The sequence below is a fragment of the Triturus cristatus genome, chromosome 6 (assembly GCF_964204655.1).
Source record: "Triturus cristatus chromosome 6, aTriCri1.1, whole genome shotgun sequence".
Lineage (NCBI taxonomy): Eukaryota > Metazoa > Chordata > Amphibia > Caudata > Salamandridae > Triturus > Triturus cristatus.
In genome coordinates, this window is record NC_140589.1 from 1,137,295,120 (window position 1) to 1,137,322,369 (window position 27,250).

Consider the following 27,250-nt stretch of genomic DNA (forward strand, 5'->3'; position numbering starts at 1 on the left):
AAGTATATTGACTGGGGATCAGCAGATATCCTTGATTTTTGCCCATCCTGTCTTGGTTGGTACATTCAAAGATTTCCAGCCTCTTCTCAAGCCAATTGGGCGATGGCACCTGCTGCCAGGTTGTCCCCAAGTGGTCCGTGTGCACCGTGAGGGCCATGTGCACCTCTAAGTTCACCTTCCCCCACACCCGTCTGGCACCTCGCCACCACCTCACTGTGGCTCTTCATTTGCATGTTTTTTTTGGTGTGCTTTTTGATCTTGACATGCGTTTTTTTCCTTCCTGAGCTCTCCCCGTGTTTCTCTTGCCATGTCGTCATCGTGCAGAACCAGAATGGGGGGGGGGGGGCATGCAATTGTCTTGGCACCACCCTTCTCTGTTAACATGCCCCTTCCCCACCCCACAGCCAGGTTAGGTCTTTAGTACTGCCTAATGCTCGCTTTGCTGGATATATGCATTATTTTGCAATTACAGTCAAGTCTGTATACTTGTTGAGAAATTTAATTTCCCCAATTTGTGTTCGAGCCCTACATTGATTTTAGGACACTAAAGAACCTTGTGGTTGACATTTGTTGGGGGACTGTGTTCAGTCATCCCATGTACTGTACTGCATAGATCTTCTGTCTTGTAAATATGAATATGGATATGGTTTTGTATACAGTGCATGCTAGCTACTTTTACTGACATGTTGAATGCCCTAAAGCATGAAGTAAAGGTTGGATTATGTTTAAACACATATTGACTGTTTCCCTTTTTGTAAGACCACCATTTATAATATGAATTGAATGAAATTCTTGGTGTCTCTGCTCACCCTTGCTTTATAATTGACAGAAAGGCTCAGCATTTTTGAATAATCATTTGAAAATATGACATGATAGTAACCTTTCGTTTTCAGGATTCATGTTAGGCTGGGTGGAACCGCACCAGCATGTTGAGAGGGTGCCATACATGCATGACTTCTGTCCCCACAAAGCCCTCAAAAAACCGATCCTGTGAGTGAGGCACAGCACAATAACGGTTATTTTGGGCCCAGATCTATAGAGCACTAATGTACCTCTACAGTTTGCTGTGCTGTTACCTGGAAGGAGGATTCGCTGTTGCAGAAGGGAGGACCCAGTCAACACCTCGCGGAACCCGCTTCGCGGGTCCCGCATCGCCAAGGTCGCCCAGCCGAGTGTTGTTACCTGCAGGGTGTGTGCGCGAGTGACAGGGCTGCGAGCGCTGGGAACCGGGACTCACTCTCCCAGGAGCCCCGGCGATCCCGAGGCCAAGTCACCTGGCCCGCTCTCCCTGACCGCCCCGCCCTGCAAATCAGCTGAAAAGGAGCCCGCCCAAGCGGGAAACCGGGAAGTTCTACAGTTTGCTGTGCTGTTACCTGGAAGGAGGATTCGCTGTTGCAGAAGGGAGGACCCAGTCAACACTCGCGGAACCCGCTTCGCGGGTCCCGCATCGCCAAGGTCGCCCAGCCGAGTGTTACCTGCAGGGTGTGTGCGCGAGTGACAGGGCTGCGAGCGCTGGGAACCGGGACTCACTCTCCCAGGAGCCCCGGCGATCCCGAGGCCAAGTCACCTGGCCCGCTGTCCCTGACCGCCCCGCCCCTCATGCTCCTCCTAACCAACGCCTACAAGAAGTGACGTGCCTCGCTGCGCGGGAGCGCGCGGGAGTGCCCGGGGCTAAGCCCGGGCAAAGGGCGGGCCCTCTGTGGCCCTCAGAGGCACGAGAAGGCGAGGCGTGGCCACCCCCCTAAGGTTCGCCGTCTGGGATTAGTAAGGTACAGAACCCTATTAACCCTCATTACCCCCAGGTCTTCTGCCATCTGCCTGTGGATCCTGACACATACCTTGGTCAATTGGCTCGGTCATTTGTAAGAGGTAGGCATTATGGTAAGGAAAAAGCCCGCATCTGCTGCGACGGAGCCCCTCAACACAATGCTCTCATATGTGGTTCAAAAAGTCAATAAGATCAACAATGAGAGGAGGCAATCGCTAGGCTTGAGCCAATCGCCAGTTCTTCCGTTAGAAAGCCCGCCCGCAAGGGCATCTGCTCCAGAGTTACTGACCACACCGCCAGATCTTCCCCAGTCGAATAGCCTAGTTCATATCCCACAAGACTTGGCCAGCGATGCAGAAGATCCTCATGTTTTGGTTAACCCGTCGGCCAATAACTGCAATATCTCAGAGCATAATCACCAGTCATTTTCCATCGAGGAAGTACCGTCACCGGGGCAGCCCGTTTCACGGCCAGTGAGAACCTGTAGAAAATCTCACTCAAAGAGAGGGGGGAAACAACAAGGCAGGAGAAAGGCAGCTACACCACCCCCAAGACGTGAAGGGCAACAAATTGACTTTGATGCCGATGCAGAATCCAGACGTATTGTTGATGATGAACTCTTTAATCGGTTCCAAGATATGATTGATATAAAAATTAGGACAATCATCAAGCCCTTGATTGGTAAACTGGATAAATTAACTTCGGAGGTTAAGAAGGCGGGGGGTGCACAAAGTAATCTGGTGGTAGAGGTGGCCAATCTATCTGCTCTTGTCACAAAATTGGCATCGGGAGCCGTAGAGGCTCTACCAAATGAGAGTGTCCCACAGCCTACACTGCCAGAGGGGCCCTTAGCAGTAGCTTCAACTCTATTAACGGCTCCCAGTCAGGACCTAGCAGGCGGAGCCGCGCCGACATTATCATCAGGGGACATAATTGGGACAATACATGAGGATATATCAGCCCAATTTATTTTGGAAGCCTCCCCAGTTGTGCTAGTACTAGCAAACGTCCCAGTCTTAGCACAAAACAAAATAGAATCGAAACAGGACTTGAAGGATAAAGCTCTTCATTGGCTTACTACAAACATGACCATGGCCCCCCAAGGGATGGATAGTTTAGCAAGGGATATTGTTATGACCAGGAGGGTACCTTGGATTGGGTCCAATCCCCAAAAAAAATTTAAGGGGGACTGTGTGATTATAAACTTTGCCAACACAGAAGTCCTCCCAAAAATTTTGAATAACATCTTCCCACCCCAAAGGCGAAGCGGCTCTATAGTCCCGCTCACCCTAAAATTCTTCTATAGTGAGGCTCAGCTCCCTGCCTTTTCTAACCCTACTAGAGTTAGGAGAGCGAATAACACCCCAAACTGGGAAGGCGGTTTTAGACATAGATTCCCCAACGAGCGCCCTGGGCCTATATTTAACTTTGAGCACGGAAGATCTAACCACGCGCATGAGTCAAATTTGTGGCCTCCCATGCCACCAGACCCTGCCGTCAATGGTTGGGGCCCGGGTTGGATGGGCCAAGATCCCATTGGGCGAATCAATAGGTTCGCACCATGGGCGAGAAACGATTACTTTCCGATACGCCCAAATACCCCTTTACCTATGTGGGACATCGCAGCTATGGGTCAAGGTCAGGCAGCTACCCCTTTTGATTGGGGAAAAGGGTATGCTCCCTTAGCGGATCTAAACAACTGCGATTGACTTAAACCTTGTAATGTCCGAGCAAGTGAGTCCATAACTAGACCCGAAATAAACCTTAGCCAGTGTTACACCAATGACGGTCTCCGCCTGCTTACATTTTATGAAACACTTGAGAGTTATGTCCCGTTGGACAACCCTGGGTTATCATACCAGGGGGAGGGTTGCATAGCGTCAACCCTGAACATCGTTCCAACACAGAACGCACCTGAGGTAGCTCAGAACAAGGCGGTCAGATCCTTAAGCTTAGCTGAGGGGTGTTTGTTGGGGGAAAAAGAGCTGAGGTTACCTACCAACGCCTGTAAAATTATAACATGGAACATAGCTGGCTCATCTGCAAAACGACAGGACAAAGCATGTGTGAGCTTTATTTCTAAGCAACATATAATTGCCCTGCAAGAAACGTGGGACATATCGGCTAATTTCTGGTGGGATGGATTCACCTGCTTCTCTATCCCTGCAGTCCCTAGCCGCATGGGCAGAGCTAAAGGAGGTTTGGCCATTATGTTTTCTCTAGATCTGAAGGGCACCTATAGGCAGATAAATACAGATTCCGTAAACATCCTAATGGTTGAAAGGACGACTAGTAACAATTGCAGGACGATATATATTAATTTTTACAACTCTAGGAATAGCGAACACAGTGGGAGTAATGTCGCTAACCTAGATAATATCTTAAATAAAGTGTCTCAGAATATCTATTTAGTTTATGAGTCTATCCTATTAGGAGATTTTAATATTCATCTATGTAATCTGGGTTGTATGGGAAGAGGTGACAATGTAACTGAGGGGGGCGAGGAGGCCCCTCGGGGCCCCCACTTTGAACACTCTACAGAGGGGCTTGAGTTAGAAGAATTATTAGCAAACCATGACCTTTATGAACCCGATAAGGGCGTTAGGGCGCCAACCTACATTGGCAGTCACCATGGCTCAGTGATAGACTACATCTTTGTTTCACAAGGTATTTTAAACCGGTCTATGGTCTATTGTACAGTCATAATACCCTACAGTGACCACAACCCTGTACTACTTGAAGTGGCCTGGGGTGGCCAGATGGGAGCACCGCCAAAAGCACTTAAACCAGCACACCCCCTGAAACCCTGCGACCAAGACAGACGACTGAAATGGGCCAAAGTGATCCCGGATAATTTCTATGAAATAAATTTTCCAAAAATAAAGGACAAAGTGGCCATCTGTCAAAAATCGGGGGTGCAAGATAAAGAAATTATAGAGGCTTTTGAGGAAATTTGTGGCCAGGTGGCTAAGGATCTTTTAGTCAAGCCAAAAAAAGGATTTTCTGGAACAAAACGTTGGTTTGATTCTGCTTGTTCAAAAGCGCACAGAGCATTGTTGACAGCGTTAAAAACCTCTCCCAGGGCTGGGGAGGATATTGTTAGATTAAGGAAACGCTACAAGGTTGCCATTAAGAACCGCAAAGAATCTCTTAAACGCAAAGCATGGGAAAATCTCCTCTCAGCTGCAGTACTGAAGGACAGTAAAAGATTCTGGGAGATCATTAGACAACCGTTATTTTCTGAAGACAATAATGCTCTTATGGACTGTGTGATCACCGACGACAAATGGCTAAACCACTTCAAAAATGTATATGAGGGTGGGTCCAAAGGAACTGCAGATGTTTCAGTACCTGCTATAGTGGCAGACCCGTTGGTCTTCAACCCCGAAGAAGTAGAAAAAGCCCTGATGGCCACAACAAGACATAAAGCTCCCGGCCCTGACGGTGTTCCCGCTGATTTTTTCATGTACTCTCCCAAATTGTGGTCGGCGGTATTGTCGAAAGTGTTTAACGCAGCCAACAACCATGTACCCAGTTCTTGGGCCACATCCACCATAGTCCCTATCTATAAAAATAAAGGCCAGCGAGATGATCCCGCTTCCTATAGGCCCATATCTCTTTTGGACTCAACGGTAAAAATATTAGGCAGAGTTCTTTTAGCCAGACTTAATGACAACGTTGAGAGCCGTGGAGGGTTGTCTGAACTACAATATGGATTCAGAGAAAAAAAGGGGACGATCGAACAATGTATAAACTTACATCTATTAATTTCTAAATATACAGTGGCAAAGGAGGGCTCCATGTTCCTTGCATTTATGGACCTCTCCTCTGCCTTTGATCTGGTGAATAGGTCGAAATTTTGGCAGTTATTGTTGGAGATGGGCATTGATGAGTCTTTGGTTGTGTTTATGGCTAAACTGCACCAGGAGCTTTTTGCAGCTGTCCGAGTCACAAATGATGGCAGATGTACCCCCCTGTTTAAATCCCTTAAGGGGGTGCGGCAAGGCTGTATTCTAGCCCCTGTATTATTCACCATCTACATCAACAGGCTGGGCAGTCACCTGCAGGGACAGGCAGCCGACGTTCCGCATGCAGGAGATGTCAAAATTCCAGCGCTCCTGTATGCGGACGATGCAGTGCTGATAGCCCGCACTGGGGTAGGCCTACAGCATCTCCTGGACGCTTTTGGTAGCTTCATGGAGACGCTGGATCTTAAGGTCAATGCCTCTAAATCACACACGATGGTCATGGGGCGTGAATGCAACAAAAAAAGACACAAAACATTTTTTTTGCAGGGGAGTCCTTGTCACCAACGTGTCCACATTTCCATATTTGGGGGTAATATTTGACCAGAAAGGAACTTGGGGCCCTCAGATAAGAGCAAAAAGATTGGCGGTAATAAGATCCTCCTCAGCGGTTTTGGGCTTTGCTGGGAAGCTAGGGGCTAGGCCCATGCAAGCCCTTCTGAAAATCTACAAGAGCAAACCAGTGGCCATAGCGGCCTATGGTTCCCAACTGTGGGGTTACGTAAACCTGGATCCAATTCAGAGAGCAGAAAATAGATTCATTAGATCCTTGCTCTCAGTCCCGCAATCCACCCCAACGTATTCCATCCATAAGGAGGTGGGTCTGCCCTATCTGTCTGATACCCTAAGCCTTGCTCCGCTAACTTTGTGGCTGAAATTGTGGACAAATGATGACCTACCTCTGAACCACAAGATTTTGCACGATGTCTTATCCTTGGATAAATACACCAGTATCCCTTGGTTGGCATATGTAGCTAAAACCCTTGCAGATCTGGGACGGCCAGATCTTTTTTTATCTCCGGAAAATATTAGGAGACAGGACATAGTAACCATCAAAGAGTTATTTAGGGATAGGCAGGAAGCACGGAGGGAGGATCTCGAAGTGTTGAAACCCGCAGTAAGGGCACATAACCTCCTGGTTTGTACACCCTCACTCGCCCCCTACTTGAACTTTGTCACATTCCCATATCACAGGTTTTTATTATCAAAGTTCCGATTTAATTTTATACATTTTTATCTAGGTTCATTTAAGACCTGGCAGAAGCCTGAGCAGGCCCCACCGTGCTGCTGCGACAATTTTTCGGTGCAGGATACTCTGCACTTTATGTTTTGTAGTATATACCATGAGCAGAGAAAGAAATATTTGTTGCCTATTTTGAAAAAAGCTGGTTTTGTCCAAGTAAGACCAGCCCTGCTCTTTCTACAACTACTACCTAACATACATGTTACTTTTTGTATGGCAAACTTTCTGGTAGCCGCAATGCGGGCGAAACCTGTTAGCCATAGCTTACTTTAAAACTTCTCTTGTTGTTTGAGCATGTTTACGTGATAGAATTGTATAGAAATATTTTATCCATGTCTAAAATTTCTTTGTATGACTTGTAATAAGTCGAATAAAGATATTCTGACTGACTGACTGACTGACTGACTGACTGTACAGCATTTACTCAGGCTGGTACTGCCAACCTTCAGAATGATTTGGGTTTTCTTGGAGTATTTTGAAGCAGGAGATGAAAACTTTGATTGGTCTTTCAACTTGCACCTGATTTACACTTAGTTGGGTGGAGGTAAATGTGCCTGAGGATTCTACTCTGGCTGAGAGTCCTGCTTCAGACAATTTTATATTTTTCCGTTATCATCGAATTTTATGGTCTACGCATTTTACAAGGAAAACCATTTTATCCGCTGCACAGCATGTGGTATGTCATCTTAAATAAAATAATAGACTATGCGTAACACAGTTGTGCTTACACTGAAATTCTAAATAGGTTTTAATATTGGAACATTACTAAAAGCCTTTGTCTGTGCAGATTAAAATCCCTTTTGATCACTTACTACATTATCTAGTTATGCTCCGCTTTACCAAAACTTGCGACGGTAAATTATGTTCTTAAGAAACAGAGTAGAAGGAGATGAAGCCATTTTAGAGATATTCAAAAATTGTTGAGAATGAATGCCAAACTGCTAATGACTTGCATGCCGAAAGGGTTGGAATTTAATCATGACAGCTCAGCTTTTTATATATCCGCAGTCAATAAAATGGAATACTTTTGAGTTGGGTAATAATATCACTTTAACTCAAACGCCAAGAAGCAATATGGTTTGTTTTGTGTTCTATGTACATAGTCCTAATGGGGGAGCTCTTTCATCATTGCCCGCAAGCCCTGAGGGGAACAGCCAGGTCTCTGTGTCCCAGCAGCCAGTGGGGGCTGCCAGTGAAGCCCTCGCGCCCGGAGGCACGTTTAAAACCAGCTTAGGGGTCCCGCAGCGCTGGACGCGCGCGGGTGTAGGAGAGTAGATCTGCCTCTTGTGTTGCCCCCACTTTTTAGGTCTGGCCTGACCCAGCGCATGCGCTGGTCTGGCGAGACTTATTGAGAGGGCTCCAAAAAGTGCTACCAGGCCAGCCTAGAGCTACACTGCATGTGCGTGGGCGCGCGTGCAGCGCTTTCGTGATTACTTTCACTTTCGCGGCCGCTTAGATGTTTGATCGCGATCGCCATCACTTTCACTTTCGAGGCCCCACACGGCCGCTTTGCATAGCCAATAGGTCTCGCTTTTGGGACCTTATAAGTATTTAGTTATTTAACTGTTGCATGGCTAAACACTTATAAGGTCCCAAAGGCGAGACCTATTGGCTATGCCAATGCTTGTTTTCTGATGTTTACACTGGTTTCTGGCTATAGTCTGGCTGGGACCCTGCTAATCCGGGCCCCAGCCTCTCTGTTCTCTCTAAAGAACTTGGAGTGCATATTAGGTGCACTAGTGATTGGATACTGTGGTGCCTTATGTGTCCCTAGTATATGGTACCTTAGGTACCAAGGGCATAGGTACTTCACAGGCCTACCAGGGGCTGAAGCATGCATTATGCCACCCCTGGGAAGCAGACTAAATCTGACACCACAGGCCTGCTACATCAGCCTGGGTGAGGTAGTGTTAGCACTCCTCACTGAGATATAGGTTCCCTATATTTCACCTTACACACACATATCAACCTATCAGTCACCCCTAAGGCAGGCCCTATCAATCCTGAGGGCAGGGTGCTTGGTTTCCACGTGAGGGGGTGCCTCTGCCTGAGCAGGGCCCCTCTGCAGCTCTCAGAGTCTATTCTCTGTTGCGTTTTGTGGATGCGGTCAAACCATATACTCTTTAGTGCATTATAACCTTGCGGTAAATGCTAACTCTGGGATGGCTGCATCAAAACATGTCGTGTTTGGTGTCAAACGCTTTGGAATCATACCCCCACACCAGTAACTGGTGTGGGAGTATGATCCCATCCTTCTAGAGGGATAGACATGTAACCACTGTGGAAACACGGTAGAATCCTGAAGAGCCCTGGTATCACAAAATGGATGCCACCAGTCACAGACACTGGGCTGCCCTCCTGCTGATGACCGAAACTCGCAGTGGAGGAGGCCCAACAATAGGCATCCTGTCACAGGGAGGTGTGGTCACCTCCCCGACAGGATTTTGTGTATTGGGGCTGGGTGGGTGCACTCCTAGAGTGCTTTGAAGTCCTGCACTGGGGGAGCAGTAGGCTTCTCTGAGCATATGCCAGCTCAAACCGGTTCAGGGGCTACCTGCCCTTGCTCTGGCGCGAAACTGGACAAAGGGAAGTGGGTGTAGACACCCACTCCCCTGACCCTCCCATAGGTGGGGTCATAGAGCTAGTCCCTCCCTTCCTTCTAGTATAAGTTAGGGAACCCTTGCCATTGCAAACTAGATATCCCTGGACGACGCTCTGAAGAAGAATCCTGGACCTTCGACGTTCCAGTACCTCTGGAAGACTGAAGAATCTCCCTTGGAGTCAAGGAGTGACTCCCCTGCTTGGCAGGCACCAAATCTTGCTATCAATGGTCGCAAACTTTCCCGCTCCCGTCGGAGTCCGAAGTCCCTGCAGCCCAGGAAGAGGATTTCCTGACTTCTCCAAGGCCATCGTGAGTCACCAGCGACGCTGAGGCAAGTGGACCCCACGAGTGGCGAGGAACCGCAATCCCTGGGTACCGTGCACTATTTTCGAGTGCAGCCCCTTCACGACGTTCTTGAACTTGTGCTTTAGGCCACGTGTGGTCCAAGCCTCCAGCAGGATTTCCACCGAAGATCAGAGGCCTAACCCGTCCCAAGTGACCGTGGGCCCCTGAGAGGAAATCCTTCCGAGGCGTCTTCGCGATCCCTTGCCGGTTGGCTTGTGGGTCCCCAGAAGACTTTTCTACAAATCCAAAGGCTCCCCTGGGTGCTCCAGGCCTGCCCTGACTTACCCTCGCTGGGTGAGTCTCTCAGACCTTGCTGGTCTGCACCGCTGACTTTTTACACTTTTCACGAGACTTGCTGTTACCAAGGCATGTTGGCTCCAATCTGGTCGCAGACACCGCAGTAAACTGCAGACTTCGTGGGACACGCCGAATCCAGCTCCTGGTCATCGTCGACGCCTCCTGGACCTCGTGGCTAAAGAGTCAAGACATCCGTGATCACCGGAAATCACCCGACTACTGTGGGCATCCAGCTTCCTTCCCCCGGGTCACTGCCAAGTGACTTTGAACACTGTCCCCTCTGCTTTCAGGTCTTCCTTCTTCTGAATCCAGCCTTGGATTCCACCGGATACTTCTCCTCTCTTCACAAGCAGCAAGTCTTCTTTGGCTCCCCTTGAAAACGACGCCGCGACCCGTCACCAAAAGACACCTATGCACCCAGCTTCCCTGGATGTGATAACTCCAGCGCTACGGTGCTCCTGTGTGTGTTGGCTCTAGAACTACCTACCCTGTAAGTGACTTGCTTGTAGACTCTCCCGAAGTATCCTAAAACTTTAAAATTCCAACCGCGACTTGCTCCATTGAAGTCAATTGGGATCCGCGGCTGTGTTCTCACACTGTATGCGTCTCCCGTGGGTCCTTTACTTACCTACCTTGGGTGGATTAGTGAGGCCCCAGCGCTTCTGCAGGCCCTAGGCCTTGCCCCTCTCAAGTCGTTGTTCATAAGTCTCTTTTTTAGTATATGGTCTGGTACGCCCCTAGGGCCCCAGCCATATTTGTGCTTAATTTATTGTGAAACGTTGATTTGTGCATATGTTCCTGACTTCTAATCCCATAAAGAGATTAGTAGTGTGTGTCTAGTAATAAATACATATTTATTTTAAATATATACCTGTGTGATGTCCTTTCATTTAGTGATTCAGGAGATTATAAGGTAAAACAAGCTGCTTAACATTCCTCCAAGAATTAGCCTGAAGGCTGCTCTCCACAGCTACCACTAGGATAGCTTTCTTTAAAAGGTTGTCTTAAACCTATCTACCATAAGAGTCGAATTGTACTGGTGCAAGGTGTCCACTTTAACTAGTGAACAGCATATACCAGGCCACAGCCCGGGCCACGGATAGGCCCGTCTGCTCCCGTCAGAGGCGGGGCTGGGCCACCCCTCTGACAAGCATGATCTCCCAAGCTCTGCTAAGGTGAGTCACATATATCTAACAGTGAGCACTGAAACATTTACACCATGGGGAAACACACTGGCATACTAAGCTCTCGCCCAACCACCTCCATAGATAGTATGCTGGAAAGAGCAGTTAATATTGTTGCTACCGAGATTGAGCTAACCAAGAGGAGCCTGTCTTTGTGATTGGCAGCTCCACAGACTGCCCCTTTGGTAGGGGAGGCTCAAGATGATCGTGATTGCCCCCCCTGACACCGAGTTTATTGTTCAGTGCCACCAGCCATTCTCCGATTTTAGGAACTGGCTGCAACAAGGAGAGCAACCAGGGCAATGAGGATCTACCAACCGTAGTCTTCAGCGGGTATAGCATACTAAATATGGATGCCTCCCCGATTCCAGCAATTCCAGGTTCAAAAAGAAAACTGGCCAAACCCACCAGCTCCAAGAGGAAACAACCCCCTTGTGTTAAACATCAACGTACTGCCCTGAGTTCATGGATTCAGGGCACGCCTTCCTCTGTGAATGTGGATACTGCTGAGGCCACTGTGCACTTAACATCAGCTGAGGCATCAAATCATTCCATCCATGCTCAGACTGATACCACAGCAGTTCCTTCAACTCGCTATAGACTTGGCGACACCTCAATTGACATTATAGTGGACACTGTATATGAGCGCATTAGAGACCTTGTAGATAAGAATGTTACCGCACTTTGGAAACGTTTAGATTGCTTAGAGTCACTGACAATTAGACTAATCACACATACCAACACCCCTAAATCTACCGTCCAGCAAGGGGAGGTCTCCAACCTGCAGTCCACTAGTGCACTTAGCCTTAATCAACAGTCGCAGGCTCTGACATTAATGTCCATTCCCTCTACCAGTGCTTGTGACACTTGCAGTAAAGTCAAGGAATGCTTTTCACTTAAATCCATTGCCGCCCAGAAAAAAACCCTGATTACAGGACGTACTAACAGCCCACCCCCACTTACACACCCAGCTTCTCAAGCTGCTCTTGCAAGCTCTGTAAACAAAGACACTTTAGGGTGCAACACACATGGTGTGACCACGACCATCGAAAATCCTGCTAGTATGGCGATTGCGGAGGCTAGTAAAGAAGGTCTTAGCCTACCACCGGCAGCATGCCCCTAGGACTTAGTTTTAGCAGGTGTCCCCCTACCCCCCAAGAAAAAATCAGACTGTGATCTGGGACCAATTGCGAAATAAAAGCGCCGACTGGCTTGTAAAATATAAAGGGCTTAGGGTGGCAAACATTAGCATATACATTGCGCCATCTGCAGAGGACTTGATGCACACCTAGGATTTCAGGTGACATGGTTGTAAAAAATACTTTTTCCAACCTGTATATGATATTGAGTTGTACCTTGTTTATAATTTTTTGTACGTTGCAGTAGCAATACTATCGAGGTCCTGAAGAATGCCGAGGATGAATTCTTTCCTCATTTGATGAAACATGTTGACCCCTTAAATTACCATGACAGTTATTTGTTGAAAGCTGTTCTTTTGCACTGTTTTTAGATTTGAGCACTGAGGGATATCATTAAATAGTTTTTTTCTCTCATTGCCCAATTTTATTTCACTCACTAAAACATTTTTTGCACTGCATCTTTTTCCCATCATGCTTTAAAAGTTGCTTACGCCTGTAGGGTTCAATCAACAGGTCCGAATGACAGTATCCACGAGTTCTCTCTCTTTTTCTCCCCTTTCTTCCTGTTAGGGTGAGTTTTTAGAGAATAATAAGGAGAAAACCCAGATGATGATTTAAAGATAACACCAATGGTGACTGATGGGAATTCGTCCTTTTAAGTAGGGCTTTTAATTTTGCAGAGGACTTTGACTAATGTCCATTTGATAGTGAGGTGGATTCTTCTTTTGGTCAGAATCTTTTTCTGTGTTTCAGACCCGTGGATAGTTTTGAATATTGTTGGCAAACATTAGCGACATCATAATGGTACGTAGAGTAGGATGGGTTGGTTCCACATTAAAGAACATTGAGGGAGACTGTATTGTCATTAATTTCCGATGGCCGTCATTGGTAAGATCTATATTGACAATACTGGAGCTTAATACCACCATCCCAACTCTAACCTGGTCACGGCCCCAGGGCTTTTTCTATAAACCGACCCCGGGGCCAAATACCTACGATACTTTTCCACACATGGTGAATAACAGGTTTTCCGGCCTGTCTGGTTTAGACAGCCTGGATTGAATGTAATATATCCCCACACTAGTTGAGACTGTCTCTATCCCAATCATGACCAATCCCTCAGGACATGATACTTTAGATTCACATGAAACTGACCCAAACTTACATGTAATGAGCTGGAATGTTGCCAGCTTAGCATCTAAAATAAGTTCTGATTATTGGGTAATTCAAAAATGACATTCTCATGTTTCAAGAAACTTGGGCTACACAGGACTTACATCTAGAGGGGTTTGTATGTTTTAACATCATTGTACCTGTTCGTTCCCAAAGAAGGCCGCCCATCCGGCGGACTTTCTATTTGAGTCAACATTTTCTCAGGCGGTAGTGCTAAGGCTCTTGTCAAAAATAATGATAACTTCTAAGCCTTGATTTATACACGTGGGTCTCCAATTTGTTTCATTAATTTTTATAATAATGATTTCCTGACCTCACCAAATACGAATTAGATTAACTTGTTTAATTTCATTTCTAATTTGCAAAGACAAAAGGTGCTTCACAATTTAAATGGTATCTGTCTAGGTGGCGACTTCAACGCCAGGATCCCTAGGGAAAACAAACTAGTTACTGATCCCCCGGCTTACATGCCCTCATGCAAAAGGGGGTCAGAATTGCTGGATCATTTGTCTAATCACAATCTATTAAATGTGATGGAAATTGCGTCTGTACATCATAATGATAACTGTTTCATACCAACATACAGAGGTCGTGGTTGTGCTTCAACCATAGATTATGTTTTCATATCTGGCTCATTAGAAGATTTCTTATTTAAGGCTGAGGTCATACCAACTGTGCAGGGCGATCATAACCCAATTGCAACAACAATTAGATTCGCCCCTAGACCGGACCTTGCCAAAGAGTACGGAGCCAGCAGCTTAGTTCCCTCGACTGATAACTTGAGTGATTTGGAAAGGTGTTGATAACAACATCCTATTCTGTACAATGATAAAAACACACCCATCACTCATTGACACTTGCCTGTCACCTACCGACCCCAACCCAGAGGCAATTAAAGCTTTTAGCCATCTATGTGGATGCATTAAACAACTGATCTCTAAGCCCGCATCAGACACCAACCAGAGTTCAAGATGATTCAATAATGCCTGCTCACGAGCAAATGGAGAGCTCCGCAAAGCACTTGTAACAAAACCAAGAAATGCAACCCTTGTTAAGTCCCTGAGGCGTCATTACAAACAAATGGCCAGGCAACGAAAGATAAGATCCTAAAAGAACGCTGGGACAACCTTGCTTGTGCTGCCAAAATTAATAATGGAAATGGTTTTTGGGCAGCAGTCAAAGACATGCGATCCATGGGCCTTACACTCCCTCCCCTAAGCTGTAACATAGCTAGTGAAGCTTGGAAAGCCCATTTCTCTAAGATTTATTTAGCTCCATCTCAGAGTGAGGATCCCTTTAATTATCTTCCTGCCTCGCAAATTCAGATATCCATGTTAGAAGTTGAGGATGCCATCCACCAAAGCTTAGGCAACAGGGCTCCCGGCCCTGACGGGCTTCCCATTGATCTCATCAAACACAAACCAGAGTTTTGGGCGCCCCTTTTACTTAATGGTTTTAATAATCTAACAAATGCCTCCATTCCTAGCACATTGTCTACCAGCATTATTGTCCCGATTTTTAAAAAAAGGGGACTCATCCAACCCTAGCTGGTATAGACCGATCTCCCTGATCGACAATACACTGAAGATTCTTGGGAGGGTCCTTTTTAATAAAATCAGGTCTTGGGCTGAGGAGGAACATATTCTAAATTTGTGCCAACTAGGCTTTAGAAGCAAAATAGGCACTGTGGAACAGTGCCTAAACCTAAATTTGATTATTGGCATATACACCATAGCTCGGAAACCCCCCATTTATTTGGCTTTTATGTACCTCACCTCAGCCTTTGATTTTGTTAACAGGTCACGCTTATGGTCGGTTCTTTTAAAATAGGGGTTGCATGAGGGTTTAGTTAATTTCTTAGCCTATTTGCACAGGGCTTTGAAAGCACGGGTGATGATCAGTAAGGACGGGGAGGTTTCACTGGACATTAATATTGGTAGAGGGGTCAGGCAGGAGTGCGTACTGGCCCCTCTCCTATTTATTTTATACATTAATGACTTACATAATGTACTGACTGAACTTACTAATGATGTCCCGAGAATTAATGGTAATACACTCCCTGCCCTACTGTATGCGGATGATGCGGTCCTAATGGGCCGCACACCCAATGCACTAAGCACTTTAGTTTGGGGCTTTGTGGATTTTATCCCCGGTTTAGATCTTTGTACCAATTTTTAAAAATCGTTTTTAATGGCCTGCGGCCCAAAAAAGCACCTTATTAACTCAATTACCTCCGGATCCGAACGCCTATTACGCACTTGCACTTTCCCATATTTGGGGTGAGTATTTTTAGCCAACGCTTCCTAGGCAGATCATGTGGCACACAGCAGGAGTAAGTTTTTAAAAGCCACCAATTCAATTCTGTGCCTTCCTCAACCAAAAAGAGCCGAGGTGGTTTTATCTATAATCAAAATTTATAAAACAGTGCATCCCCACTGCAACATACGGCGCCGAAGTCTGGGGTTTTACAAAATGCTGTAGTATCCAGGGTGAGGAAAATAGATTCTGTCAGAATCTTTTGGGGGTCCCAATTTCCTCCTCACATTTTGTTTGCCATAAGGAATTAAAATTGTTTTACATTGAAGATTACATCAGGGCTTGATGGCTAAAAGTTTGGCAAAATCTGGCAGCGACCCTAACAAGAGATATAATAGTTGATTGTTTTAAATGTGATAGGATGGGGACATACCCTGGCTTGCCGCTGTTAAAAAAAAGTTTGATCAGCGTGAATCTTGAACATATCTTTTTAAATCCAAGTGGTATGGAGGGTATAAATAAAAAATTCCTCCAGGAGGTTCTATATGACTAATATAGTAACACAAGATATGTAACAGAGCTCTCGAAATCGTCAGTTGCAAGGTATATGTCCCTGGTGGATGCAAATTGTCCCCCATCATATCTGCCATCCAGCTATCTTTTAAAGAATATAGGTAGTTGGGAAAGAAGCTTGCTTTTTCGGGCTGGCACTGTAAAATATTTGTTTTGCTTCCCCTTAGGGTTCAATGTTAATCTTGAGCAAATGCCCTGCCCTTGTGGCAACCACAGCAATCAATCAATGCTAAAATTTTTATTCTTTTGTAACTTTTATCAAAAATATACCAAACTATTTCTGATCCCTTTTTTTAAGGTAACTGCCATCACCGATTATAGACCAGCCTATGTGGAAATTCTTAAACTGAAGGGGGGTGACTTGGTTTTCCGTGTGTTCATTTTTGAAAGTGGCAGCTCGATCTGAAAGAGACACTTTAGTGATAGATTTCTTACCCTAGAATATCCCCAAGCGTCAGACTGGATCCAGGTGGTTTTCGTCAGCAGTACTCCTGCGCGTCCGTAGGCGTCGTCATGCGGCTCCGCGTACGTCGGTGGTGTTGTAGCCGCCAAGATGACGTCGTCGGAGCTACTTAGACGCGCCCACACGCGCTGACGTCAGTTCTTTCTTTTTCCGCGCCAGCAAGCGCAGATCCGAGAGAGAGCGATACCCCTAGTTAATGTTTTAACTTGGTTACTGAGAACTTGTTTCTCTTGTTTTGTCGAGTACTCAACTCCTGTTGCAGTAGGGATGCCTGGGTTTAAGTCCTGTAGAGCCTGCCGTCGGAACATGTCGGTAGCGGACCCGCACGGCGTGTCTCTCTTCTGCTTGGGGCACGCCCATGACCCCGAAGTGTGCCCTGATTGTCGGGCCATGGTGCCGAAAGCTTTGCTGGAGCGTTCTCAAAAGTTGTTGGAGGTTCGGCAATCGGTTCCGTGCCGATCGAGGTCCCGCTCCCGTGGGAGGTCAAGGGCCCAGTCGCGGAACCGTCACCATCGCTCATCGGACTCGGGGACAGGTAAGTCACGGCACCATAAAAAGTCGAAGAAGCGGCGTCGCTCTTCGTCTACCCCTCACCGTGGGACGCAGTGGAGGGGGCAGGCGGTCACTCCCCCGTGGCTCCGATGGAGCCTCCGTTGTTGCCTGCAGCCTACCTGCCCTTTCCAGGCCCGCACGAGACTCCGGACGAAATACATGCCATGAGCCATTTGTTTGACCCATCGGATCCCTCCGGAGCGCCTTCGGGCCCCGTGGATCCGTTGGGTGGTTCTGACCCCCTGCCGCCGCCTTTGGTATCCCGAGCTACTCCGTATGAGCGTGGATCCCCCGATCCGATTGCCTCTTCGGGAGGATCTCCTGTCGCACCAACAGGGGATGGTCCTCCACCCGAACCTGTCCAGCCTCCACCTCCTTGCGTGGAGATTGAGCGGCGACAGCTGATTCCATTTGACTTGCCTCCTGAAGTTTGTAATGTGATTCTGGCAGCCAGGCGTCCCTCCACTAAAATGGTATACGCCTGTCGGTGGAACAAATTTGTGGCATGGTGTACAGCGAAAGCTGTAGATCCTCTTTCTGCCCCTCTTTCTGAGGTCCTATTGTTCCTTCTCTCTTTGGCCCAGCAGGGCTCTGCTCTGGGCACTATCGAGGGCTACCTTTCTGCTCTTTCAGCCTTTCTTAGGCTGCCTCATCAGCCCTCTCTATTCAAATCCCCAGTATCAATAGATTCCTCAAAGGCATTACTCACCATACCCCTCCTATTCCTTTTGTGATGCCTCAATGGGACTTGAACCTGGTTCTCACATACTTGATGTGCGCTCCCTTTGATCCTCTTCATAACTGTCCTTTGCGGTTATTAACTTTGAAAACTGTCTTCCTGGTGGTCATCACCTCCGCTCGGCGGGTGAGTGTGCTCCAGGCTATTTCCTGTAAACCTCCTTTCCTGGCGATTCATCCGGACAAGGTTGTGCTTCGACCACGTCCCTCCTTTCTACCAAAAGTATTCTCTGCCTTTCATCTCAGGCAAACTGTTACTGTGCCCACTTTCTTTCCGCCTCCACACCCTTCAAGGGAAGAGGAGAGGCTCCACCGTCTGGATCCAAAACGTGCGCTTTCGTTCTATCTCAACCGCACGCAACAGTTCCGGGTGGATGACCAGCTCTTTGTTGACTACATGGGTGCCAAGAAAGATCGGGCTGTGCACAAGCGGACTATCTCCCGATGGGTTGTCTTGTGCATTAAAGCCTGTTACTCTCTGGCTAAAAAGGAACCTCCGGTTGGGCTGTGCGCCCATTCTACCAGGGCGACAGCAGCTACTACAGCATTGGGACGCGGTGTCCCCCTGCAAGACATCTGTCAGGCGGCCACTTGGGCCTCGTTGCATACTTTCACAAAGCACTATTTCCTTGACAGTCAGGTTCGGAGAGACGGCTTCTTTGGCCGTTCGGTTCTCCGTGACTTTCTGGTGTAATCTCACTTCGCAGACTAACCACCGGGGTTGCTATTGCTTGGGTATGTATTCTAAGGTAAGGAATCTATCACTAACGTGTCTCTTTCAGATGCACAAGTTACTTACTTGTGTAACGATATATCTGTAAGAGACATTAGTTAGTGATAGATTCCTTACCGCCCGCCCATCCTCCCTGTTCTGCGAACTGTTCTCTAGGGTTAAGGTCATCCCTTTTAGGGCTCTAGTTCTATTGCACCAGTAGTCGGTCTCTGGCATGGCTCTGCGCTCTTGGTGTGGAAACGTTATGTACAGAACTGACGTCAGCGCGCGTGGGCGCATCTAAGTAGCTCCGACGACGTCATCTCGGCGGCTACGATGCCACCGACGTACACTGAGCCGCACGACGACGCCTACCGACGCGCAGGGGTACTGCTGACGAAAACTTTCCTGATCCAGTCTGACGCCTGGGGATATTCTAAGGTAAGGAATCTATCACTAACTAATGTCTCTTACAGATATATCGTTACACAAGTAACTTGTGCTTCACGTATCTCAATGAGCACCCCCTCATAGCTGTTCCCCATTGTTTCTAATTTTCGTTGCTTAGTTAAAATATTTAGTTTAATTTTTGTATATTTATTTATTTACTTCTGTATTTGTTTTGATAGTTCTTTTGTTCCTTATTTATGTGCCTTTTGAACTATTCCCGACCGTGTATTGTACATGCTTGATTGCACTTTATTACATCATGCTGCTATTCGATATGAGTTATAAATTCTCACCCGGACAGTGTTCTTTAAGAAGTTGCTGTTCTGCATACCATGTTTCTTTTCTTTACAGTATACACTTGATTGAACTTTACTACATTATGCTGCTATTTGTTAAGGGCTATAAGCTCTCATCCGGTCAGTGTTTTTATGAAGTTGCTGTCTTGTAAATTATGCCTTCTTTTTATAATACACGTATTTTTATTGTTATTTGGTACGCACCAAAAGCCCTACTTTTCTATTGCTTTTATGCTGCTATTACTTTACATATTGTGTATTTTTATAAATGTATTTATTTTTGCTGGTATTTTGACCTGTGCTTTTATGGATATTTTGTATCCGAATAAAGATTTATTGAAATTGAAATAATGAAATTTTCATTATTATGGCCCTACTGAAGTATAAACCCACCTTTAATTAACAAAGTCATGAAATGTAAAGATAACATTTTTGTCATCAACTAACACATTGTATGTGCAGTACATTCTAGGAATTGGATAATATTTAAGTGCTAAGTATATTTCTTTTATTTTTTTCCTTTTAGGAGACAGATGCTGTGTGCAACTTAATCTTGTCTCTAGTTTATTACTTTTTTAATTTAATGCCGCTGTCACGAGGATCCAGGTCAGTAGTATTTTGTTTAAAAAAGACATCTTACCTTCAATATTATGGACATTTATATGATAACATTTTTGTTTTTTTCTGTGGACTTTTGATCAGGCTGCGTAAATTAGATTTGGGCTAGCTGATTGTATAGAAGCCATTAATTCACTTCAAAAATGTGTGCTGGATGCTTTATGGGGAAAGTACAAGTCATGTGGCACGCAAAGATGGCAATCCACTATGTTTTTTTTCCTACTGAAAAATATGTTTAAGGGCCCTCTTGTAACTGTCCAGAACCTAATCTATTTTCGTGCCTACAATGTCATAAGGTACTGATGAGACCTTAGAAAATTGAACCTTCTTTTTAGTGCTGTATTTACTGTCTGACTCTATTCAGATACTATATGTGGCATGTCAACCTTTCACTTTACTCCTTCTTTCCCTCGTCTCTGAGTGCCTGTGTGGGTCCTTTACTTAGTAGGGGTCTAACTACAGGTGCAGTCATAGTTGTAAAATAGTGAAGGGGAACTTATCACACATGGCTATTATGGGCTTCACTACATTTTCCAAGTGTGTCCTATATTGGGTTTCTGTGTAGACAACAAGGTAAGTAAATCCGTGGTTTCAAGCAGTCCAGTCCTCTAGCAGAGTCGACCCAGAGATACAGGCAAGGTTCAGTGGCATTACAAAAGGCCCCCGCAGTGTGTCGGGCCCTGAGCTCCAGGGAGGCCACTAAGCACTGTACCATGGCCTGAGATCTCCTAAGTGGGTCTGGAGTACTTTTCATGCTTTATTACACCACTGGCAACGTTTTAGTCCAGAGCGGGTCCTAAGGAACTGTGTTCTCAAATTTTAACTTGAACATGTTCAGAGGTGCCAGATCATTGAACTTACACCACAGTATGCACTGAAGTGCTATAACTGAGGTTTTAAATGCTGGACAAAACCCTGTTGATATTGTCCCCAGGTGGCCAGAGTATTTTACCCCAGGCAGTCACTTTAGGGTTTCTCTGAGGTGTACTGTACACTTCACTAGCACAGGCAAGTCCTTTAACGAGTCCTCACGTTATTCAACAACAGGTCTTAAGTTGAGCGGAGTTGTAAGAACTTTGACCCTGTGGCTCTCTGGGAGTCTCTTCATTTGACAAGGCTTTGCCTGCCTCTGATTGACTGCTAGGCACACTTTGTCCCAAACTGAAACAGATTCTGTATACATCTTTTACCGTTTCTGGTATCCTGGCTTTGGAGATCATGCTGTTCTGATGAATACTTCTTACATCTTACATTGGATCTGGATCCAGCATGTGAGAGCACTGCTTGCGGGGAACACTGCAATGAAAAAATATCCGGATCCAGTCTGGCGCTTGGGAGATATTCTAAGGTAAGGACTCTGTGGTTGGATAGAGAATTTAACAGAAAGAGGTTTACTAAAGGTAAGTAACATGTTCTTTGAGCTTGTTTTGGATATTTGGCAGAATATCTATCAATCAATCAATCAATCAAAGCATTTATATAGCGCACTACTCACCCAGAGGGTCTCAGGGCGCTGGGGGAGGGGGGTCCGCTACTGCTCGAACAGCCAGGTCTTGAGTTGCTTCCTGAAGGCGAGGTGGTCCTGGGTCAGGCGGAGGTGGGTCGGGAGGGAGTTCCATGTCTTGGCGGCGAGGTAGGAGAAGGACCGTCCCCCTGTGGTGGCTCTTCGGATGCGGGGGACGGCGGCGAGGGCGTGGCCGGTCGATCGAAGCTGGCGTTTGGGAGCGTAGAAGTTGAGGCGGCTGTTGAGGTACCCTGGGCCTTGGTTGTGTAGGGCTTTGTGTGCGTGGGTGAGGAGTCGGAAGGTGATTCTCTTGTTGACCGGGAGCCAGTGCAGGTCTCTCAGGTGTCCGGAGATGTGGCTGCGACGGGGGATGTCCAGGATGAGTCGTGCTGAGGCGTTCTGGATTCGCTGGAGTCTCTTCTGGAGTTTGGCGGTGGTTCCGGCGTAGAGGGAGTTGCCGTAGTCCAGACGGCTGGTGACGAGGGCCTGGGTGACCGTCTTCCTGGTCTCGGTGGGGATCCACCGGAAGATCTTGCGTAGCATGCGCAGGATGTTGAAGCACGACGAGGAGACGGCGTTGACTTGTCTGGTCATGGAGAGGGAGGAGTCCAGGATGAAGCCCAGGTTGCGTGCGTGGTCTGTTGGTTTGGGTGCGCTGCCTAGGGCGGGGGGCCACCAGGAGTCGTCCCAGGTGGAGGGTGAGGATCCCAGGATGAGGACTTCCGTCTTGTCCGAGTTCAGTTTCAGGCGGCTGTTCTTCATCCATTCGGCTACTTATTTCATCCCTTCGTGAAGGTTGGCTCTGGCGGTGGCGGGGTCGTTGGTGAGGGAGAGAATCAGCTGGGTGTCGTCGGCGTAGGAGATGATGTTGAGGTTGTGCTGGCGTGCGATGTCTGCGAGGGGGCTCATGTAGACGTTGAAAAGGGTTGGACTGAGCGAGGAGCCTTGAGGAACGCCGCAGATGACTTCGGTGGCTTCAGATCTGAACGGGGGGAGGCGGACTCTCTGTGTCCTTCCGGCGAGGAAGGAGATGATCCACTCCAGTGCCTTCTCCTGGATTCCGACGTTGCTGAGTCGCTGCACTAGTGTACGGTGGCAGACAGTGTCGAAGGCCGCGGAGAGGTCTAGGAGGATGAGGGCTGCTGTTTCTCCGTTGTCAAGCAGTGCTCGGATGTCATTGGTGGCTGCGATCAGGGCGGTCTCGGTGCTGTGGTTGGCCCGGAAGCCAGACTGCGAGAGGTCGAGGGAACCGTTCGTCTCGAGGAAGGCGGCCACCTGCTTGTTGACGGTCTTCTCGATGACTTTTGCAGGAAACGGGAGCAGCGAGATGGGGCGGTAGTTCTTGAGGTCGGTGGGGTCGGCTGATGGCTTCTTTAGTAGAGCGCTGAGTTTGGCGTGCTTCCAGCTCTCCGGGAAGGTAGCGGTGTCGAAGGAGGTGTTGATGATGTCTCGCAGGTGGGGTGCGATGACAGCGTCGGCCTTGTTGAAGAAGTGGTGAGGGCAGGGGTCGGTAGGAGATCCGGAGTGGATGGAGTTCATCGTGCGGACGGTGTCTTCGGTGCTGATCGGGGTCCAGGCGTGGAGGGTGGTGGTGGGGGCGGTGGTTCGGTCGTGGCGTGCGTCGGTTGAGTGCTGAAGCTGTTGTGTATGTCTGCGATCTTGTTGTGGAAGTAGGAGGCGAGGGAGTTGCAGAGGTCTTGCGAAGGGGTGATGTCGTTGTTTCCGGCGTTGGGGTTGGAGAGCTCTTTAACGATGTTGAAGAGTTCCTTGCTGTTGTGTGCGTTGTTGTCCAGTCGTTCCTTGAATGCGGTTTTCTTGGTGGCGTGGATGAGTTGGTGGTGTTTTCGGGTGGCGAGCTTGAGGGCAGTCATGTTGTCCGGTGTTGGGTCTCTGCGCCATGTTCTCTCGAGGGCTCGGCAGTTCTTCTTGGAGCTCTTGAGTTCGTCGGTGAACCATGGGGCTTTCTTGCTGCCGGGTCTGCTAGGCGTGGTCTTCAGAGGGGCGAGGTCGTCTGCGCAGTTGCTGATCCACTTCGCGAGGTTGGTGGCCGCCTGGCTTGGGTTCGTTGCGCTGGTGGGAGGGTTCATGCTCAGGGAGGTCGCGAGCTGGTCGGCTGTGATCTTGTTCCAGCTTCTGCGTGCAACCTGTTGCTGGTGGTGGTGGATCGTGGTCCTTCTGAAGCTGAAGTGGACGCAGCTGTGGTCCGTCCAGTGGAGTCGGGTGGCGTGGCTGAAGGCGATGTCCTTGCTGGATGAGAAGACGGGGTCGAGTGTGTGTCCGGCGTAGTGGGTGGGGGTGGTGACCAGCTGCTTGAGTCCCAGGTTTGCGAGGTTGTCCAGCAGGGTGGTGGTGTTGCGGTCGTTATTGTTCTCCAGGTGGAAGTTGAGGTCCCCGAGGAGGATGTAGTCAGCGGAGAGGAGGGCGTGCGGGCTGATGAAGTCGGCGATGTCTTCGCTGAATTGTGTGCGTGGTCCCGGGGGTCTGTAGATGAGGGTGCCTCTGAGGGTGGTCTTGGGGTTGATGTGGACCTGGAAGTGCAGGTGCTCGGCGGGTGCGAGGGTGTCGTTGGTGTTGGTCGTGATGCGGATGGTGTTCCTGTGGATGATGGCGATGCCTCCTCCAGTCTGGTTGATGCGGTCCCTTCGGATGCTCTTGTAGCCGTCTGGGATGGGGATGGCGATGTCGGGCGCTGAAGAGGCGTTCATCCAGGTTTCCGTGAGGAAGGCGACGTCTGGTGAGGTTGTGTCGAGCAGGTTCCAGAGCTCGATGGCGTGTCTGTGGACGGAGCGGGTGTTGAGCAGGATGCATTTCAGGTGGCTGCTGCTGTTGCTCGTCTTGGTCTTGGTTGGTGCTGGAGTAGTGCTGGTCCGGATGCAGGTGAACTTGCAGGCGTTGCAGCAGAAGGGTCCGTGGCTGCGTCTCGGGGTGGCTCGGTAGCATCCTGGGATTCGGCCGGCGTTGAGTGCGTTGAGGGTGGCGGCGTCGTACGTCCGGCGGGTGGGCTGGGGTCTGCGGGGGCCCGGGGTCCTGGCGCTGGGTGCGGGCCAGACGCGGACGGGCGCAGACGGGCTTACCTTTGGCGCACCTTAGGCGCTCAGTCGGCGCTCCCGCTGTGCGCGGTCGCTCTGGGGGCGTCATAAGAAGGGGGACGAGAGGGCGGGTCAGCTGGGCGGTGGGAGCGGCTCGGCCAATGGGCCGGTGGTGGGCGGGGCCTGTGGCGAGCTGCGGCGGGAAACTGGCGAGCGGGCGGCTCTGCGGCAAGGCTGGCAGGCAGGAGCAGGAGGCGGCAGGAGGAGCAAGGGGGTGACCCGGCCTGGTGAGAGGCGCAGCGGTCACTCCCGAGCACTCCTTGCTGTCCCCTTAAGAAGGGGGACGAGAGGGCGGGTCAGCTGGGCAGCGGGAGCGGCTCGGCCAATGGGCCGGTGGTGGGCGGGGCCTGTGGCGAGCTGCGGCGGGAAACTGGCGAGCGGGCGGCTCTGCGGCAAGGCTGGCAGGCAGGAGCAGGAGGCGGCAGGAGGAGCAAGGGGGTGACCCGGCCTGGTGAGAGGCGCAGCGGTCACTCCCGAGCACTCCTTGCTGTCCCCTTAAGAAGGGGGACGAGAGGGCGGGTCAGCTGGGCGGCGGGAGTGGCTCGGCCAATGGGCCGGTGGTGGGCGGGGCCTGTGGCGAGCTGCGGCGGGAAACTGGCGAGCGGGCGGCTCTGCGGCAAGGCTGGCAGGCAGGAGCAGGAGGAGCAAGGGGGTGACCCGGCCTGGTGAGAGGCGCAGCGGTCACTAAAGCAGGAGGATGTCTGTGATATCTATGGAGGCTCACCCTGGGCCTCTTCTTCTGAACTGCCAAAAGAGTCTTCTCTCAGGGGTATATCACATGAACGTGCTCTGATGAAACCTGTGGACTTTTGCACACCCTACTAGCCAGGCTCTTGATGCCAGACACGGGGGCTATCAAGAGTGTCCTTGGGTTTTGCTCATCCCTGGTCAAGCGTAAGTTCTGGGGAAATTTTATCCTATCACCAGATCCTTTCTGTCTCAGGCTCTCATTTCGTAATCATACACATATTGCCACCTCGGAATACAGATATATTTTTCCTTTATCGGGCGGGTTGAATCTTGTCCATATTGCCTGCAGTGACTCCCTGGTCTTCAGTTGTGCCGGTTTTGTCTTCGTCTTCACTAGCAGTACCTTTTCCTGCTCTTTAATTGTCTCAGGACCAGGTACATTTACCTCAGTTTATATTGACCTCATTGCGGATTGAAGGCTTCCCCTCCTTCAACATCAGCCGACCTTGTATAAGAATTTCAGTTCCAGTGAACATACTTTCTCCTTGGTATGCTTAAGGACATCGCACATGCAGAAGTGGATTGAGGAGAACGAGACCAGTTGATGATGCTGGATATGGTGGTAGAGACCCAAGTTAGGTATAAGTGGATAATCTAGTATGTCCCTTAAAGAATTTTCCAAAAACAACTCCATAATCCCTGTTGGATTGGATTCCGGGATCACCTTCCCTCCTAGACCTATGTTCGAGATGCTAATTTTTATTGCAGATTTGTTTTGGTATTAAATTTACTCACAGCGGGGTGGGGGCTGAGGTGCTTGGCCCCCAAAATGGCCACACTAGTGTGAGGCTCTTGGTGCTAGGACAAGATCTGACCGCATCCAAGCAGCGCAATGCTCCCATACCATCCAAGATGAGCGACTCTGCACTTGGAGGGGGGGCGGGGGGGACCTTGTGCAGCACAAACCGATGTACATACCCAGGAATGTGGTTTTCCGGTGCACTCAGCCAACAGGAAATCCCGATACATGAGGTCCAAGATGGCACCTGTGGACTAGACACCTGGACTTGCTCTGCGCTTGAGTAGCTGTGCGGAGGGAGCGGCTGGACTTGTGCCTTGGGGGTTGGGTGAAGTAGCACCATGGAGGAACTGCATCGAGTGAGACCGACCATCGACAGATCAGGCATGATGGCCACCAGTCTGAGCATATCATGATGCCCTTTGAGCACTGTCACAGGGAACTTGCAAAGCCGACCCGCCACCTGATCTAAGGGGCATTTGTTGGAACCGTAGAGTGTGTGAGCGCAAAAGCCAAAGTGCCTAGGACAGCTACTCAAGAATTGAGCAGTCCGCACATAGTACATTGCCTTCTCTTTGCTTACCACGTATTGCGTAGCGAGCAGGTGATCTATTGACCCCAGCGGTGAGTCCTCCATGTTTCCTAGGTAGACTTGCTGTGCACAGCCTCATTATGAATGTCCCTACCAATGGACTTGGACTTGCCCTTCCCAAACTGCTGAATTGGGCTGGCTCCTCCTAAAACTTGCTGGGGTGGGCCACTGATTTTCTCGCCATATTTTCAGCTGCACGCTGTAGCTTTTTCAGACAGCTTGCCAATAAATAGCAGGTCAGTAAAGTTATTTTGGAGCCTGATTATACCTTAAGGGCCTGATAAATTGTCAGATCATGCCTCAGTCAAGCTCATAGTGGAGACGCCAGCTTCCAAACATCATGGTTTCACTTGGCTCATGT

General features: G+C 48.7%; 1 protein-coding gene across 5 annotated transcripts in view; it reads left to right on the forward strand.

Moving 5' to 3' along the window:
* The window catches only part of TTC13 (tetratricopeptide repeat domain 13), a 1,316,170-nt gene that overhangs the window by 1,037,642 nt on the left and 251,278 nt on the right, over positions 1 to 27,250 (forward strand). For all 5 annotated transcript variants that reach the window (XM_085612046.1, XM_085612047.1, XM_085612049.1 and 2 more), the window contains exon 20: positions 20,124 to 20,203. In XM_085612046.1, the coding sequence (XP_085468172.1) occupies positions 20,124 to 20,203 (80 nt within the window). The remainder of the gene's footprint in view (positions 1 to 20,123; positions 20,204 to 27,250) is intronic.